The 19863-nt window shown below is 35.5% G+C and overlaps 1 protein-coding gene across 2 annotated transcripts in view; it reads right to left on the bottom strand.

The window, feature by feature from the left end:
- Positions 1 to 1009: 1009 nt before the first annotated feature.
- Positions 1010 to 19863, bottom strand: part of LOC149085224 (alpha-2C adrenergic receptor-like) — a 70174-nt gene continuing 51320 nt past the window's right edge. For both annotated transcript variants that reach the window (XM_089233099.1, XM_089233100.1), the window contains 2 exons: positions 12501 to 13597; positions 1010 to 2170 (listed from right to left, as the gene is read on the bottom strand). In XM_089233099.1, coding sequence (XP_089089225.1) covers positions 1276 to 2170; positions 12501 to 13459 — 1854 coding nt within the window. In that variant the 5' untranslated portion in view covers positions 13460 to 13597 and the 3' untranslated portion in view covers positions 1010 to 1275. The remainder of the gene's footprint in view (positions 2171 to 12500; positions 13598 to 19863) is intronic.

Below are 19863 nucleotides of genomic sequence, written 5' to 3'. Positions count from 1 at the left end.
TCCGCGAGTGTGGTTCACGTGGTACTCGAGCGTAGCTTCAAAAAAATTTATGGTTGGCTCATCAGATTGAGGAGTTATGCAGTTTTTACCGAATATTGGTGATTTTTTTACATATCATGGACCATTCGATTATGAAAGAATATTTCTCCTAGAGTACGAATTTTGAAGAGGACTATATGAATATAGGAATATAATTATCAACAATTCATCACTATCACGGATAAAGTTTGGACTAGATTCAAATAGATGTTATTGATAGAATAGGATAAAATTACCAAATTAAAAAAAAATTAGAACATTATCACAATTTGCATAAGGGCTCGATGTGGGAAAACGCAATGACACCTCGTTGTTTCGTATATTTTATAAATTACGTATCTAAGCACCCATCTAAGTAGTATTGCAATCGTGGACCTTCTCGTTGCTTAACTGGCATCAGTGTGAATATATTTCATACTGCAAAAATATAACTTATAATCACATGCTTAAAACTTTCTTATTCCTTTTAGGATAAATTCATAGTTTTCATGTTGCCATTATTCAACCAAGTAATGCAATTGCTTGTTCGTTACAAACACGTATAACTTACTTGCAAACAGCATTGTAAAAGCAATACGTGCTCTTACGATGCAAGCAATTCATTGATTGCTTGCAAAAGTAATGAATTTAATCATTGCAAACATTTTTGAATGATTAAATTCAATTTTTTTTCCATTCAAACACGTTAAAAATGAGAAAGACAGAATATGGTTTCTAACGCTTATGAATCGATCGATTACCATTTCAAAATATGGATTTGAGTATTTGAATATTATATACATATACATTATATATATATACATATATAATTTATTTTTTAGCAGCGGCCTAAATGCTTTCATAAGAATTATTGCATCTGGCATTAACAGCATTAAGGCTGCACCATGGAAATTTTTATTATTCTTATACAAAATATGTATAATCAGAAAATTTAAAATTTCTATATTTGTATATATATATAATTTTTTTTATCAATGAAAAACTCGGATGAAATTTCGGTTGTTTTTATTCTCAAAAAACAATGACACGGATACGTGTTGGCAATAGCCAGATAAGCATGGGAATAGAAGAATGTATAAGCCGGATTCTAATAAGGGGGAAGTGATATGCTGCAGGCACTTTGTTTTCAGCGTTTTGATAATGGAAGACAGTGTAATCAAAGGTTTCGGGAAGTGTCACCATTATAGCTGATTTTGTGGCTTTATATTTAGCATCTGAACGAAAAAAAAAGCCGTTTTATTTTAGAAGAATTTTTTTGAATGCTCTTCGAAAATCCCTGTTGAATATAGTATAAATAATAGGATTGAGGGCAGAATTACAGTAACCTAACCAGAAAGCTGTCGCGAATCCAGTGGGGCCAATGTTACAAGAATCACAAAGAGCTGCTAGTACATACAAAACGAAAAACGGTAGCCAAGCCAAAATAAAGGCAGCCATTATCAAACCTAGAATAAGCGTAGCTCGTCTTTCACGGGCCTTAGCGATGCGCCGTTTTTGCCTTTCGGCGTCTGATGTGGTCGTTATAAGCTGACCGTGGCTACGAAGAGGTAACGGTCCCCTGAGACGTCTGCCTTTCTTGATAGAAGACGGTGGACACAGTTCACTCACTTCTTGTTCTCCATTATGAATATTGGCTACGCTGATCTCGTCCGATAAAGATATACTCGTTTCGAATGTAGTTCTAGATCTACGAGCAGCGAGACTTCTTGCCGAAGGACGCCTTGGATATTGATGGGGAGATGAGTATGCGCGAGGGGAATGATGAGTTTGTGGATGAGAAACAACGGAGATGGTAGTCTTTAATGCAGATGATGAACTGTTACCTTCGTCGGAATCTAATAAAGCACCAGAGGTTTCACCAGCGTACATGGAAGAACTAGCAGAACTGCTCTTACGGTGGTTACCGTGATAAGCAGTTAGTGCAGTTCGATAAACCTCATCTTCCTCTTCTTGTTCTTCTAAAGATTCTTCTGGAATGTCGTCTTCTTGTGGATGGGAATGAATCTCCGATTGAAAAAGTGTAGGGGACGGGAGTTGTAGTTCTTGTGTTGCTTCAATAATTATCTGTGGCATGTTGGAAAGTGTTGGACTGTCACGTTTTCCACCATTCAGTTTTGATTGGTCTTGGAATCTGAAAATTGTCGGGAAAATTAAATAAATATCATATGCCATGATATAACATCAATTTGCCAGTACTATCAAAATTTTAAAACTATCATCTTCACTATATCAGGGTTTGACAAAAAAAAAATTAGGCACCGGGCAGATTTTTTAGGAGAAAATCATTTTTTCCCAGAAAGAGAACGGTGCAAAATCAGTTTTATCTCCGACTTTTTAAGGTTTTGGAGAAATTCTTTCCTACTAGTGGACACACTGACATTAATTCCGAGAATTTTGTGTTGCCCTTAGGTTCCAATTTAATTACACATGAAATATTTTAGGCGGGCGCGGTAGCCCAGGTCGGTAAAATACTCGCCTGAAGTACCAAAGGATGTTTAGAGGTCTCACGAGTGCGATATCCGGTTCGTCCTTGTCAAAAACGTTCCTGACACCTGGGTACAGCAGAAACGGAAACATGACCACATTAAAAGATTACTACCGCATGGAGTCCCACATCAAGGGGGTTAGCGCACCAACCTTTCAATAAGTATAAAAAAGGCTGCCGTTCGGAATCAGCACTAAATTATAGGTCCCGGTCTAAGTATCCCTCGTGTGCAGAAAATGACTGTGGTGCGACAAAAATGATCAAATGATATTTTAGGCCCCAATTCCATTTTTTAGTTGCCTTGGTGAACTGGCGTCGGGGATTTGTCAAGCTCTGCACTATTATCAGAGGAGAAAATCAAATTTAGATGTTTCTTGACGTATTTTGTGTAGCCAACGGGTGATAACATGGAGATATAAGTTTGCGAATCATGAAGTAATCAGATAATGATATGACGGTTTAAATCCAAAAGAATATATTATTTTTCTTAAAGAATATACACCATTTCTGCAACAATATACTATTTGTATAAAAGAATATACTAATTTAATAAAAATTTTTCGCACGTTATGCTCTATAATTATATTGAGAAAATTTTATTAATTTTATATTATTTAGTTTATATAAAATTGACAAAACTTATTGACCAGAAATGTATATGTTAAAAAACAGCGTGAATGCGTGAATGATTTGTTTCTTGTTGATACAGGGTGATCAGCGAATAAGCCCTTATTTCAAAATTAAATATCTCTACAACAAAGATCATTAGAATTGTGCGGTAAACGGTACGTTTATTAGCAAAACTGTAAGAATATTGTACAGAAATTTTGAAAATTTAGTTTTTTTTTTAATTTTTTAAAATTTAAAAAAAAAGCAAAACAAAACTGGAGATTTTGGGGTTCCGAAAATCCTCATTTGTGTGAAGAGAAACCACTGCATTCGCCTAAAGTTACTGCATGGGCTGCGGTATGCGCCAGAGGCATTATCGGCCCCTTCTTCGTGCGAGAAACGATTACTACTGAACGTTACGTTACAATTTTGGAACAATTTGTCAGCACACATGGCGCATACCGCAGCCCATGCAGTAACTTTAGGCGAATGCAGTGGTTTCTCTTCACACAAATGAGGATCTTCGGAACCCCAAAATCTCCAGTTTTGTTTGTTTTTTTTTAAATTTTAAAAAATTAAAAAAAAAACTAAATTTTCGAAATTTCTGTACAACATTCTTACAGTTTTGCTAATAAACGTGCCGTTTACCGCATAATTCTATTGATCTTTGTTGTAGAGATATTTAATTTTGAAATAAGGGGGTTATTCGCTGATCACCCTGTATATGGCGAAAAAAAACATGATAGATAAGATCAGTGATCACTTTAGAAAAACTAAAGCAAATTTCATAATTCATTAGGAAAAAACGAAATAATTTTTAAAACCAGAAGATTACTCAGGACCTAGCTTTCGGAGGGGGGGGGGGGTTGATTCATGGGTTTTGGTTTCATATGTGTATAAAGACGTATGATGTATTTTATAAAAATCTTATACAACAATTACAATACAACTGTTCTGCGCTGTCAAACGTTTTCGTGATAGTACTTGATGATGTTGAATAACATTTATCTAATGACGAAAACGATACCGAAAAATCATTAACAGAAAGTATATTCAACCTGGTGCTCATCATGCTCGTGACTTCTTTACCAACAGCCTCTAATCAAACCTCCCACATCACACTCATCTTTCATTCAAGCGTCCATACTATGCTATTCTAAGATCTAGAATGTGTTAGAGTTGCCGCATAGGTGCTCATCTTCTGATGACGGGCGTAAACAGTGCTCGTGCGACTCAAAAAATATTAATCCAGCTTAAAAGGTTCACTATGAATAACAGAGTAGGCTTTTTTCTTAAGAAATGAATGGTGAAAAGTATTTTTATATTTCAAAATACAGGGTTGTTTTAAATAAACCGACACCACTCAGACGTATGCAGCACCCATTCTGATGGAGGTATTTTGATAAAACTTAATAATACAGGATACATGGACCATGGAGGAAAAAAGATTCCATGAAAAAATAGTTCAATTTTTGACCATCTGGTGAAAAGAGGACTTCTTTTCGCAGTTATGTTTTTCTCATGGTCCAAATAACATATATATCAAGTTTCAATGAAATTTGTCCAACACAACGGGCGCTACATGGGTCGAAGTATTGTCAGTATAATAAAGCTAAGCAGTGTTAGTTTATTTATAACCACCCTGTATTATGTGATGAAATCATCTTCAGAGTTGTTTGACAGCGCTAATAGCTTTCATCTCCGTCTTAAAAATTCACTTTTACAATAATCGCTTTCATAATTCGTGAATTTTTTTTCTAATTATATAATTGAAATACTATATTTAATAATAGAGCAGAATAGTTTAAAATTTTTGTTTATTTATTTATTCACTCATAACAGGCACTAGCTCAATTAAATTGATGAAAAAAGAAAAATAATATATATGCGGACACACAGAACATAATATAAAAGACCAAAAAGAAAGGAAAAACTAAATATATATATGCACACACACCTATATACACTGAAGAGCCAAAAAAAACTGGTGAACCTGCCTAATATCGTGTAGGGCAACCGCGAGCACGCAGAAGTGCCGCAACACGACGTGGCATGGACTCGACTAATGTCTGAAGTAGTGCTGGAGGTAATTGACACCATGAATCCTGCAGGGCTGTCCATAAATCCGTAGGAGTAAGAGGGGGTGGAGATCTCTTCTGAACAGCACGTTGCAAGACATCCCAGATATGTTCAATAATGTCCATGTCTGGGGATTTTGGTGGCCAGCGGAAGTGTCTAAAGTCAGAAGAGTGTTCCTGGAGCCACTTTGTAGCAATTCTGGACGTGTGGGGCGTCGCATTGTCCTGCTGAAATTGTCCAAGCCCGTCGGAATGCACAATGGACATGAATGGGTGCAGGTGATCAGACAGGATGCTTACGTACCTGTCACCTGTCAGAGTCGTATCTAGACGTATCAGGGGTCCCATATCACGCCAACTGCACACGCCCCATACCATCACAGAGCCTCCACCAGCTTGAACAGTCCCCTGTTGACATGTAGGGTCCATGGATTCATGAGGTTGTCTCCATACCCGTACACGTCCATCAGCTCGAAGCGATTGGAACCGAGACTCGTCAGACCAGGCAACGTTTTTCCAGTCCTCAACAGTCCAATGTCTGTGTTGTTCGGCCCAGGCGAGGCGTAAGGCTTTGTGTCGTGCAGTCATCAAGGGTACACGAGTGGGCCTTCGGCTCCGCAAGCCCATATTGATGATGTTTCGTTGAATGGTTCGCACGCTGACACTTGTTGATGGGCCAGCATTGAAATCTGCAGTAATTTGTGGAAGGGTTGCACGTCTGTCACGTTTAATGATTCTCGCCAGTCGTCGTTGGTCCCGTTCTTGCATGATATTTTTTCCATCCGCAGCGATGTCGTAGATTTAATTTTTTACCGGATTCCCGATATTCACGGTACACTCGTGAAATGGTTGCACGTGAAAATCCAAATTTCATCGCTACTTCGGAGATGCTATGTCCCATCTCTCGCGCGCCGACTATAACACCACGTTCAAACTCACTTAAATCTCGATAACCTGCCATTGTAGCAGCAGTAACCGATCTAACAACCATGCCAGACACTTGTTGTGTTATATAGGCGTTGCCGACCGCAGCGCCGTACTCTGATTGGTTCCATATCTCTTTATTTGCATACGCATGCCAGACGAGTTTTTTTGGCTCTTCAGTTTACATACACATGCATACTCTAAAAATCTACACTATTGCACATTAAAAAACGAAAAAGTGGGGAATCTCTTAATATATTTATGTGGTATGCACAAACATAGAATAATCAACAGTTTCTAAGGTAGCTGCGTGAACAATAAAAGTTGGATATAAATAATACATTGAAAATAAATGGATACATTTACGTTTGGGATGAAATGTAAGGGGAAAGAGGTTCTCAAGACATTTCTAGCATTGTTGTGAGACAACTAAGAGAGAAAGCCTCTAAATATAAGGAAATAATTCTATGTGCCGATGCATATGGTGGCCAAAACCACGACATCAAAATGTGTCTTACACTGTTGAAACTAGTCAATAGTACAAACATAGCGGCGCAGTCAATTGACCTCAAATTCATGGTGTCCGGCCATTCTTTTTACTTCCGAACGACTCAGACTTTGGCCTGATTGAAGCATCAAGTCGAAAAAAAGAACACTTAGGAAATAATTAGGAATGCAAAGAGGAAATGGCCAAAATTTTGTTACAGAAGATAAAAATTCTGATTTTGTTTCTACCACAGCTTTGGAATAGCTGCCACTAACAGAAAGAAGGACACTGAGGGAGTTTGCGTCAGTTGGTGAAATATCAGATGGCTGCGAGTTGTGAGAGGTTGTCCCTTCATGTTAGAGTCCAAAGAAACCCTCAATGAGGATTTTCAAAGTGATCTAACCTTTTCGCAAAATAAATTTTGAAAAGCAGGTTCGTGGACGAAAGTTGCTTTCTTTGTCTCATGTGAGTCAAAATGCATTGTACTCGGACCGTAGAAAGATCACTTTGGCCAAGAAGAAAGACATGGATCTTCTCCCATACATTACACCTATTCATCATGTATATTTCAAGAATCTTCCAGTGGAGGCAAATACTAGGCTCCATGCTACTTCCTCTAGAGTTGATGAATATGATAATAGTACAGTGATTGATTTACGACAAATGGTAGCATTTTTTATTCATTGTAATTGATTTGTAGTTTGAATATACCTAGTGAAAATATATCAAAATCAAAAATTTTTCATAATATAAAATAAATCATAATAAAATGTTCTTCACTTACATTGTAGCATCATATTTTTTCTCGTAGAAGCTTCAATTCCCAACCATAGTGGACCAAGTCCTCATTATTAAAGGAGGACTATAAATTCACAATATAAATACTAATTTATTATTTGTAAAAACAGGGCACTAAAAAGATGATAGTTTTAACTTAACTTTGCCATATTCAATTCCTTTACATCACTTGAACTGAATTAATTATCTATCAAAAACTTTAAGGTGTTATTATTCATAATAAAGATAAATGGACTTGGTCTACTACGGTTGTGAACCCCCTCGTATGACATTATATCAGGAAAATGCTTTAGATTTATACAGAAAGACAAAAAACGTTGTGGATGTGTTTTGATTTATATCTCTTCCTATTGATTCAACATAGTTATTTGTTGAGAATGTATTCTTCACAATACGCAATTCATTAACTATACCTAAATTACCACTACGAAAGAACCTGCGGAGTCGACTCTTTTTTTTAATTAACATAATAATATCAGGAGTGAACCATGTTGAAAAATTAATCTTATTCATAGGCCGGAATTTTGGATCACACTCATTGAAAATAGCGAAGATTTTACCGTAAAACATATGTATGGCTTCATCAACATTAGTAATCTCGTTCAATAAATTCCAATCAACCGAGCGAAGCAGGCTTATCATATTATTATAATTAGCTTTCCTAAAGTTAAAATTTGTACGAAAATGGAAATTATGATGGACTTTGCCGTGCTTACTGAAAAATTAACAAATTGAGATCTCTAAAGCCGGATGATACGTATTTTCTATAACAAGAGGATCAAAAGCTCTATAACGATTATACTGCACATTGCTTACACTGCGCAAAACCAAATCTAGAATTTTATCACAAGAATTCACAATATTATTTAATTAGGATAATGCAAGACCATGATCAACGTTAACAAATTCCCTTGCAATGACAATTGTTTTAAAAGTAAGATCATGAAAATTCAAATTTATAGATGGTGGATGATTTTTTTCGTTAAACCACGCGTAGGCATTTTTCGACCAGTTTTCCGTAGCAATGCCTTCAATCTTTTTTAGATTCTTCAAGGTAAAAAGAAAAAAATAGGTCTCCCGGATGTGAATGCCTCTGGCATAAGAACAAGTATACCTCTTCCCTTTTGCATCGTTAAAATTTATACATCTACCAAGTTTTCATAATAAGCTCACAATTTCCTCAATTTCCGCCTTAACGTTTAGGAAGTAAAAAGAAACGGATATTACTCCTCAAGTTACTAAGATAATCTAAAAGCTATTGCAATGTTACAACGAAAAAAAAAAGAAATCCTGGGATTACCTTCAGAATAGAAATGATATAAGTACGAGGGGGGGGGGTGCATACTAGGAATTTTAGTACTTCATATATTATATGTAGTCTCGAATAATAATTATCTGGAGTTCATGTTGGAAAACAATGTAATGTCAAAGGTGAATTCATATCGTGTTGCTGCGGTATAGTTATAAATATTCGAATATTTATGCATTGGAGGTCATATGATATATCATAATAGCATAATCATGATAGAGTATTGTAATATCATGTTTAATAACATGAATGACTAAAATTTGATCTAAGAAAGACTGCGGGTAACGGTGGACTGATGAGCGTCTGCGCTCTTAACTGCGCTTCTTATGCGAGCAACTTTAGGTTTTTATAGTAAAAGTGTTTTATTGTTTCTTTCAAGCACAAAACTGGTGCAATATTGTAACCCTGTCACACCTCTTGCTTTTTTTTCCTCTCTCATCAACAGATCAAGGAAATGAAAAAGATCTAATTCAAACACCATTTTTTTTCATCCGTTTTAAAAATATGAGAAAGGATTCCACACTCCGCTACTTTTTGCAGCGGAAGAACGAGTTATACGTTCCAGTCTTAAGTCTTATATTTAATAAAAGACTTAATTAATATCTTAATTTTTTGTTGAAATAATGTATACGGGATTGGATTGGATTTTAAATTTATTGACGCAAGGACCAATTTGGTCAAACTGCGCCGAAACAAATGATATAAAAATAAGAAAGAAGCCCTTTTGTCATGTCAAAAAACTAAAACTGTGCATGATAAAAAAGCAAGAATGAAACGTAAAACAATGACATAAATTGTAAAAACTATAGTTTGTCGTATAAACCAATGGCAAATAAGTCTTGTATACTTTTCTTCAATTTTCTTTTCCAGGTCGATTGCGATCAAATAGGTTTTTAAGTTCTATTTAGAAATAGAGTTCAATTAATCAGTTAAGTGTTATAACAGTTTTTCTGATGCGTAATAGTCAGAGAGAGAGAAAAAAGTTAGTAATCATTTGGCAAAAACATACTCTACAAATCAACCAGATTACTTTTTCATTTTGAAATAAATGTTGTTTCGCAATTCCATTTTTTATTATTATTCTTGCGAAACCGATTATAAAATAATCGAATTTCAATGATTAAAAAAACGCGAATGCACCCATTTCTCTCCATGTCAACATTATAAAAGAGAGCTACGATTTCATCAGAGAGCTATTTATTGCTATTCACGTATTTTCATGAATAGAATTATCTCTTCTCAAACCTTGAGCCAAAACTAAACATTAAAATATTTTTTTTCGATTGATTTATGTTTATTGTATGTCAAAATGCTCTTTAAAGACAAAAACATTGAAAAATTAATTAATTAATTTGGAACTGGATATATTCATTTGGACCGATACGTTTATTAGGATCATTTGAGTTAGGTGTCCTTATGCATACTTCGTCTTAACTTGAAAAAAGAATCATTAAAACAATTTAAAAACCGTTAAAAATATATTCATATATAAATTCACGTGTACCTCTGGAGCGAAGAGAATAAAGAACACCAAATACCAGAACGTGAATCCTATTTTGAAATTTCGTGTAAGTTAACATCTAGATTTTCTTATATATTTAGAATAAAAAAGAGGAATTGGGTATAAATGTGTTTTTAATCCTCATCAAAATAAACCAGTTCTTTTTTTAATTTATAAAAGTAGTCCTTCGTCAATGAGGACGGCATTTATACAGAAGAAATAATGGAAAAAAAATAGAAGACGTCATAAGCTCTTTGAAGTCAGCAGTTTCTTAAGAATTGCGTATTTCATTGAATTATCTGCTATTTTATAATTTATTTTTAATTTTCGTTTTCATCGATGCTACCTCAGTTTTTTTTTTAATGCAAGGGATGAATAGAATTAATAGAAATATATTTTTCATTTGAAACTATACAAATACTTCTGCTATGATGTATTTTTATTCTGTATTATTTTATAATGGGTAGTCATTATAGATGATTTATATAGCATATGTCTAATAAGAGATTATCAATTAATTCGCTTTCTAATTTGAGGTTAGTTCGGTTTCTTTCAATAAAAATTCAATTATAAATATGTAGAGCCCCGTTATAAATTTCAAAATGCTATACTCTCTTCAAACCCGAGCCAAAACTGACTGTTAAAAAATTGTTTTTGATTGATTTGTGCTTAAGGTATGTCAAAATGCCATTTAAAAAGAAAAAATAGCAATTTGAGGTGATAAAATCTTTACTAGCACCATTTGAGTTAGTACGTATGCTTCAAGTCACAACTTGAAAAAATAATCATTAAAAACCATTTAAAACAGTTAAAAATGAGATACACATATGTGGAGCACAGAAAATACAAAATCTGTACAAAAAGTTCTCGGTTGTTGTTGCTTCATCTATAAAATATTTGATGCTACTAAATTTTATGTAATGCTATTTAACGCGCGTCGCCAATATTTTCATTCCACTGTTTGCATTCCATGGAAAGTTATATAATTGTTACTTCTCTAAAGAATTTTTACTTTCTCACTTTATAAGCTGATAGAGAATGAAGAATTGCAATGAAAAGTTCTGTTCCTAATCGGAAAATTCCGAATTGAAAAATCAGAGTCTATAAATCTACCAAGGAAGTCTATGGGAGTAAAAGCATGGGGTACTTTCATTAGTAAATAATTATTATCGTACTACCTTCATCATTAAGGTCAGGAACAATGATGAAAAATATTTTAGAAAAAATAATGTTTTTTTAATTAGCGTAAATTTTGTTTTTTGATGTTTGCTTAAATGGTTCGGAAATCCCATCGACAGTAGTAGATATGCCAATATTCTACTACCTATTTGGTCTATTTTATCACACCATGATTATGTGTGCACTCATTACACTGAGACCGTTAATGCATTATAAGGTTGATTCTCCAAAAGTTATGACGTATTTTTTGAGAAATTGAGGAGCTGATTTTCAAAAGGGAACGTTTCCAGTTTTAATAAATTTACAGAGGTAAAAACCTCTTTTCTCTGGAATGGATTGCTTTACAAAAGCAGAAAATAGCCCAACACAGGTAGCATAAGGGAGTGGTATAAGAATATTTATATAAATGTTTCGTTTTGAAAGAAAATTAGTGGAAATGTTACCTTTTGATCAAAATTGGAGCTGGTGAAGTCTGAAAATTTTGAAATATCTATGCCACCTAATTAATTCCAGAAGGTTTCACCACAAGTCAAGTAAAGTACTCTTACTTCTCTCTAGTGAGTGACGGAAAAAACACGGTCATTCTATAGTGCAACCTCCCATAACAGACACTTTTTTGAATTGCGTCGATGAGACTCAATGTATTTCATTATCCATTAACACACACGGACAAAATTTTCGGTCTCATGGGTGTCTATTATCAAGAGGCTCTGGAGTGTGGAATGCGACTTTAAAAGTGCTTCTGAAAAATGTGCTGTTTGAAAGAAAAATCCCTTAACGTCAATAGGACAACCGGTTTGTTATGTTCCCTTTTGAATGATAAATGCGGCAGTGAATGAATAAGGGGGATATGTTCCCTTTTGGTAGAAACGACCAACTTGGCATTGTAAGTTTGACCAAAAATATTCCCGTTTGAATAAACCCTGTTGCAAAATCTGACGGAGCTCATCGCAAAGATTCAGAAGAAATTGAAAAGTGCATTTCGAACAAAAAGGTGGAAATGTTCCCTTTTAAAACTAAGCCCCACAATTATTGTCTGTAATTGGGACGCAAACGAATGCAAAATAATCGATATTAGATCCAGCACTCACCGAAAAAAGTCTTGGTCTTTTCTCTTGTCAGGTGGGCTTGAATTACTGAAGCTTGTACATGTAGTAGTAGTTGTTGACTTATCTCGATGCGGATCATTTGTTACTTCAGATGGTTGACGGGGTTTTTTTACGTGCCTCCGAGCACGAGACCTTGCCGCCATAAATATTCGTATGTACACGAATACCATGACAATAGCTGGTACGTAAAATGATCCCAAAGCAGAGTACAACACGTATCCAACGTCGTCGCTCAGAGAGCAAGACGGGTAATCTTCTTGCTTATCTTCTTTCTTCCAACCAAGAAGTGGTGGAAGAGATATGAGTGCTGACAAAAACCACACAAAGAATATCATCAACACAGCTCGTGTGGGCGTCCGCTTCTTCAAATATTCTACGGCTTGCGTAACTGACCAGTACCGATCGAGACTGATGAGACATAAGTTATTTATGGAAGCTGTGCAAAGTAGGACGTCCAAAGCGGCGTGAATTTCACACCACAAGTTCCCGAAAATCCAGTAGCCCATGAGTTCCTTCGCCAATGAGAATGGCATGATTACAAGACCAACTAAGAAGTCCGACACCGCCAATGAAGCTATAAACCAATTTTGAACAGTTTTAAGAGCTTTTTCAGTTGCTATCGCGATGCATACCAGCATGTTGCCAACGACAATTACCACCATAATGAAAGTTACAAAAAATGCCGTTACTATTATTCTCATGTTCGAATACCCGCTAGGATAAGGAGATCCATCCCAGTCATAAGTACCGTATTCTGAGTCTTGAGTCATTTCAGTTGCGACCATGTTGCCTTTCCATGCAACATGAGAGTTGTTAACCGTTGGAAACAACGAAAACATCGAGTCGTTAACAGCAGCCGATGAAAATGGTACAGAGTTATTCGTGTAGAAGTAATAGTCACCACCAAATGCATAAGTGGTGTTGGAACTGTTGGACTCCATTTCGTAATGGCAAACGAACGGCCAACCGATTTTAACACGCTTTCCACTTTCTCATGACAACAGAATGTATTTTGTTGACCATACTTCCACCATGTTGATACTTTTTCATAACTGTTCAGGTTTTGGTCGGAAAAATATCTGAAACACAAGAAAGGCAAAAATTAAAAGTAAATAATAATATAAGAGTAGAATATAAAAGAGTTAGAGAAACCTCTAATAAAATCTTTATAATGTTCACGATTTGTAAGGAGAAACAGTTCCTACGTTTGAGGCATTAATAGTGAAAATCAACTATTAATATTTTTGTGAGTAATGTTGAACAGAATTTATTAGAAATTTGGAAAGAAAAATTAATATCAAGATGGTGTTCAGGAAAATATTCAATCATTACATCTCGATTATAAAATTCAATATCTAATACTCCGTATCATCATCCAACTATGATTATGGTATTTAAATTCAATCCCGCTTATAATGTTCCCGCTTAGTACGAATTATTTTCGTGATCCCAAATCTAAGTAATTCTCATTAAGATTTCCCGTTTACAACGTTTTTTTGAAAACGTTATAAGTGGGATCTACTGTATTATGGCTCTTAATGCAAGAATAGTTGCAAGTACTACTGAACATTCATGCTGAAAAATTGATACCTATGCAACAAATTATATTACGAAAAGTTATTTCGCAATGTTTGACTTTCAAAACGTTAAATTTTATAAAACTAAATAGAAACTAGTTTTGTAATACAATGCCCACACCACAATGGTGTTTATTAACTTAAGAAAAACGCTTTTTCTGAACAAAAACATAGCAGCTGTTGAAAAAAGTTTTTGAAAAAATAAGTTGGATTAATAGTTGAAAAAGAAATGTTAGTTTCTTTTAATATATATTTATTTGTTTACAAAAACTCTATTGTTTATTTTATCTCGAAAGAAACTTTCATCCGCAAAATACTTACGTCTTGTAAATGATTGGGGAAAAATAATAAAGCGAGCTAAAAAATATATATATATATATCACTTGAAGAATTGAAAAAGTCGATACAGAAACCTTCGAAAATTCGAAAAAATATCCAGTTTTTTTAATCTTTTCTAACTCAAGGGGTTGATTTTTCAATTCGATTGTTTACTAAGTTTCTATTAGTTCGATCTGATGATCCGATAGAAAAATAAATGACTATTGAAAATTTTCAATCTCAAAAAAGGTTCTGTCTGATCCTATACAGGGTGATTCAGAAAAGATGGGAAAACTTCAAGAGGTGATAGTACACAGTAATGCAAACAACTGCCATGAAAGAATGCATGGTCTAACATGAAACGCAAACGCGCTAGCCCGTTTCGAAACTGCCGCTCCGCAAACGTTAAAACGGCATTTCTGTTGAAATTTATCTGGAGAAAAAGAACACCATGCATGCAAATGTAAACTGGGGAAGAAGAAGAATCCGTATGCAAATCTGCGTCGCAGCGAATAAAAGGCGCCGTCGCCAGCCCTGTGAAGTTATTCCAGCGTGCAACCGTTCTAACAGTTGTAACGTACGGGATAATGACGCACTTTGGTAATACTGGAAAAGGCAAACATGCATTTCATTCACGGAGCTACAAACGGAAGTACCACAGAGTCAGCATGAATGTACGGTCTGCGTTTTCTCCACAGGTGGTTGCCCAATCCGAAAACATTTGTGCGCTTGCATCGGCAGCTGTGCGAAACGGGATCCTTTCTGGATTCCCGGTCCAATGCATTGTGATGCAGATTTGCATACAGTTTCTTCTTTGTCCCCAGGTTACACTTGCATCCATGGGGGTTCTTTTTCTCCCACGATAAATTTCAACAGGATTGCCATTTTAACGTTTGCGGAGCGACCGCTTTGAAACGCGCTAGTGAGTTTGCGTTTCACGTTAGACCATGCATTCTTTGATGACAATTGTTTATATTGGTGTGTACTACTACCTCTCAAAGTTTTTCCCATCTATTCTGAATCACAATGTATATACAGGGTGCATGCAGAGGCGACGACATGACGAAAACATTGGAGGCTGAAAATCGCCATTCGTCCCGTATATACGTGCTCAAGCCCGTACGTAAGAGACGGAACTGTGTGCTGCATTGTACATTCACGGATTATTCGGGGGGGGGGGCTCAGCTCACTCATATAATTTATTGATGGGTGCTCAAATAGCCTCAGCAACTAGGTTCCGGCACCTATGGATGCATAGCTGCCATCTGACACGGCTAATTACTGGAGAACCGTTGACACTACAGGTATACTTTCAAATAACTTTTAACTTTTTATACAAGTTATGTTATAAAAATAACTTTTTATACAGACACCCTGTGCTCAAAAATCGAATAGGAAAGTTGTTTCCCTGTCTGTCATGAGGCCAACAAAAAATTCCACGTTTCTAAGTGCAATATTCGCTGAAATATTTTAATTTAAAAATCGGAGAAAAGTGGGGAAAAACAGCATAAATGAGGAAAAAAAAGTGTGGGGGAAAAAAAAGTAGTGTTTGCTGTATTTGTGATATCAGGTGTCATCTACGTACCCTATGCATTCAACGCTATTACTACTTATTCCCCCCCCCCGCTAAAATTTTTCAAATATTATGATTTTATTGTCAATATCAGTAAAATACTAATTAATCAATAATTTTACTAATCCTGTTAATAACTCTCTTTAAACATCTTGAAATGTAAATATCAAAGATATCTTTTATATTAACTGAAAATTGACCAAACCATGTTCAATCACGCTTGCATGGTGTCTTGATCCTTTTCTTCTTTAATTTATATTTTTCTTTGATTCAAATTGGAATCCGTTCACCCAGGTTCGAATAAATATTGCAGGATCAAGACAAGGGGTTTAGCAATCCATAAGATGAAAGAAAACAACACAACACTTTCATGAGCAAGTAAATCAGAGTCAAATTTTAAGGAAAAGAAGATATTTAATTTTTAACAATAGAAAACAATGGTGTAGGTAGCTACCTTTTAACAATTAAAGGTTATACAGATAAATGCAAACATCTACCAAATGAAGGTTAGATTTTCCGAGACAAAAAAAAACAAAAAAACATCGCTTTACAAGGATTTAAATAAAAAAAAACTTACATATTATCGTTCTGTCTATTTATGCAAACTACGGTTGACGCTCGAAAAGGTGAACATGGAGGTTTGTCCATAATGAAGACGGAATTTATTTTCCCGCATATTCTGCAGGTCACTGGCGGCTAGGAATCCTTCCTGTTGTTAGGAACACCTTTCAGGAGCAGGTTCGTAGGAGCACTCCTGTTGTTAAGAGCACCTCTCAGGAACAGGTTGGTAGGGGCACTCACCGACTGGTTACTATCGCTAGCTGGCTACTATCGGCCCTTTGGAAGGCGAAGCCGTCCTCATAGTGATTGCTGGAATGACCATTGATCCAGACCCTCCATCCATATGATTTCTGCTCTTTCGTGCAATCGTTATTTATCAAATAGTGGTAGATGCACGTGATTTACTCGAGAACACAGGAGCGTGAAGGCTACATTTCGAGTAGCGTAATTATTTTCAACGAGGCACATAGTAAAATCAAATCACCAGCGAGCGAACATATATATAACTCGCGCAAGCTTCAATTACAAGCGAGAGCAAAAACTCTCGTCAGACAGTAGCGTTGAAAAATTATCTCCCGAGACTGCGAGCGAATTTTCCCAGAGGGTATGTTAAAAAGGTCCCTTGGCGATCCAAAACTATATGAAATTGTACTGAGTACAGGTCCTGAAGGGAATTATTCGGCGTTTTAATTTACCGTTGGCGAAGAAGGGAGAGAGAGGGGGAATGAGGTACAACAGAAAAAAGGGGAAAACTTAAGGGGACCGTTAAGATCTTCGGAGAAATTCTTCTCGCCAAGGACCCTTAATCACACCCCCTGAAAAACAAACATTACCTTATATGGCTCGATGACCATCTCTTTCACTCTCTTACAACCCTTTGTAATTCGACCCGTGTTTCTCATCTGGGGCCCCAAGGCAGCAGTACCGTGTACCACTGTATCTTAAGGCCTAAACTTTTTATTGAATAGATTTTGCTTTCCACTATTATTATTATTATATGCACCATAATATATACAATTAAATATCGGTATAATCAAATGATTAATTATGCCACTGTACAAATAAAACATAAGACAAAAATCTATTCAATATAATAATCTTTTCTTTTCTCTACCATTAAAACTATTTTAAGATTAAGTTAATGTAATGTTATGATGAATTTTGACAATTCAACATAACATACTCCCTTCGGTTTCCCCAGAATTTTCAGAATGAAAATTCCACGCGAAGAACGGCAAAAGCTAGCCTTAAATTATGAGATCCCTAACATGTTAAATGTTACAATCGAGGGCGAAAAGATTACGTTAAAGCCAATGTGAGAAACACGAATCTAATTAATATGCATATTACACAATGATCTGTATGGCTCATCAGGCAAATGTGAAAGATGATAGGGAGTGAAATATATATACTAAAATACAAAAAAAAAATATATACAACACCAGAAAATACGTGAACACAAACCAAAATTACGTGCATATACATATTCATAATGTGAGAATATACGTGAAGTTCTTCAGTAGGGACACAATCGCTACACACTATTAAACATAAAAACGATATGCGAGAGTTTCAGAACACATGTGTACAGTTCAATGCTTACAATTTTCCAATCTGATTTTGATACGTTAGTATCATTCTCGTCGATAAGGATGCAGCTACGGAAAAGGAAGAAGTGAAGCCTGGATATTGTGCTGGTTGGATATGGAGGACAACACAATGCAACACAGAATTTATTGAATTTGGTCTATTGTAGATCCAATCAACGCAACATCACTGATTGACTGCCCCCGATCGCAAGAAGCATTCTCATCAAGGAAGTGTTCAATGGCCAATTGAAACACTACTTAGGAAAAATGCCAACAATAATATCAGATATGAACGGTGTACATGTAAGCACAACTCATATTATGTAATGTCTGCGGTACATCGATTTATCTGTTACTAGCTCAACAATCTAGTTAACACTCAACTTGAAATATAATTGCATAAGGGAAAAAAATTATAAACACATCATCTTAATTCTTCCTAATAACAATCAATCATAGCTTGATAAGAGGTTTCTCTATAAACCTTATCCTACACATATTCCACATCTTCGTTTCCATGAAATATTTATCATTGTTTCATGACATAACTAACATAGTATGTAAATCATCGCACATATTCATAAAAATGTAAACAGTTTTCATGGGATCTATTTAAAACAAAATATCATTGTCGTGTGACACATATGGGTCCACAAATTTACAAAATAACGAAACTTTCCCAAACAACTGAATATATACAAATTTAGGGACATAACTTTCGAATACTAATAATAATATATAAAGGAATTCTGTGCCAATGAGTATAAACATCATTTTAAGGTACAAGAATATACAACTCAAGCTCTCTGTACAAAACCAGCAGCATCACGTGGTCTCAGATTATATGGTACATCCCTTTGACTTGAACTTGTGTTCCTAATCCCTTCACTGTCAGGAGGTTGACCATTTAACTGAGCAGTGTCCATAGATGTGTTAGGAATTTGTATTATTCGGTCAACATGAACTCTGAGCTTCTTTGTGGAATCACCTACAAGTGCAATTTCGTAGTTGACCGGACCAAATTTACGAAGAATGACGTAGGGACCCTTATTTGGCTTATTGAATTTCCGAGAGGCATAAGGGCCAATATGAGGAGTATTCAACAAAACAAGGTCTTGATCTGTCAACTGACCATGGCGAGATATTGCTTCCAGTTCAAAAAAAAATTGATTTGGGTCTTCACCCGAGAAGAAAGGGATTACGCTTAGATAAGACGTGAGATGGGGAGTGCCTTCTGCACGTCTTCTTCCCCTACCCCTTGCCGGATGAGCCATAGTAACACCAAAAAACAATGAGAAAAATTTTAACTGATCATCAAATAAAACACATATATATACTTTTTAGGTCACCCCCTACGACAGAAAAATAAATTTCAATAAAAGTTTTTTTTGAGAATACTCAACTTTACAAAAATACTTTGACTCCGATTAAATCATTATGGCAAATCAGGAAATAGCACAAAAGATGCTGTGTTGTTTCAGTGGTCAGGGCACCATTCTGTCTTGATCCTTTCTTCTTTAATTTATATTTTTCTTTGATTCAAATTGGAATCCGTTCACCCAGGTTCGAATAAATATTGCAGGATCAAGACAAGGGGTTTAGCAATCCATAAGATGAAAGAAAACAACACAACACTTTCATGAGCAAGTAAATCAGAGTCAAATTTTAAGGAAAAGAAGATATTTAATTTTTAACAATAGAAAACAATGGTGTAGGTAGCTACCTTT

The sequence above is a fragment of the Pholcus phalangioides genome, unplaced genomic scaffold, assembly GCF_987345545.1.
Source record: "Pholcus phalangioides strain wild (caught in Gottingen) unplaced genomic scaffold, Ppha-v1.0 ptg000007l_1, whole genome shotgun sequence".
In the NCBI taxonomy this organism is placed as follows: domain Eukaryota; kingdom Metazoa; phylum Arthropoda; class Arachnida; order Araneae; family Pholcidae; genus Pholcus; species Pholcus phalangioides.
This window is presented reverse-complemented; position numbering and strand designations above follow the sequence as displayed.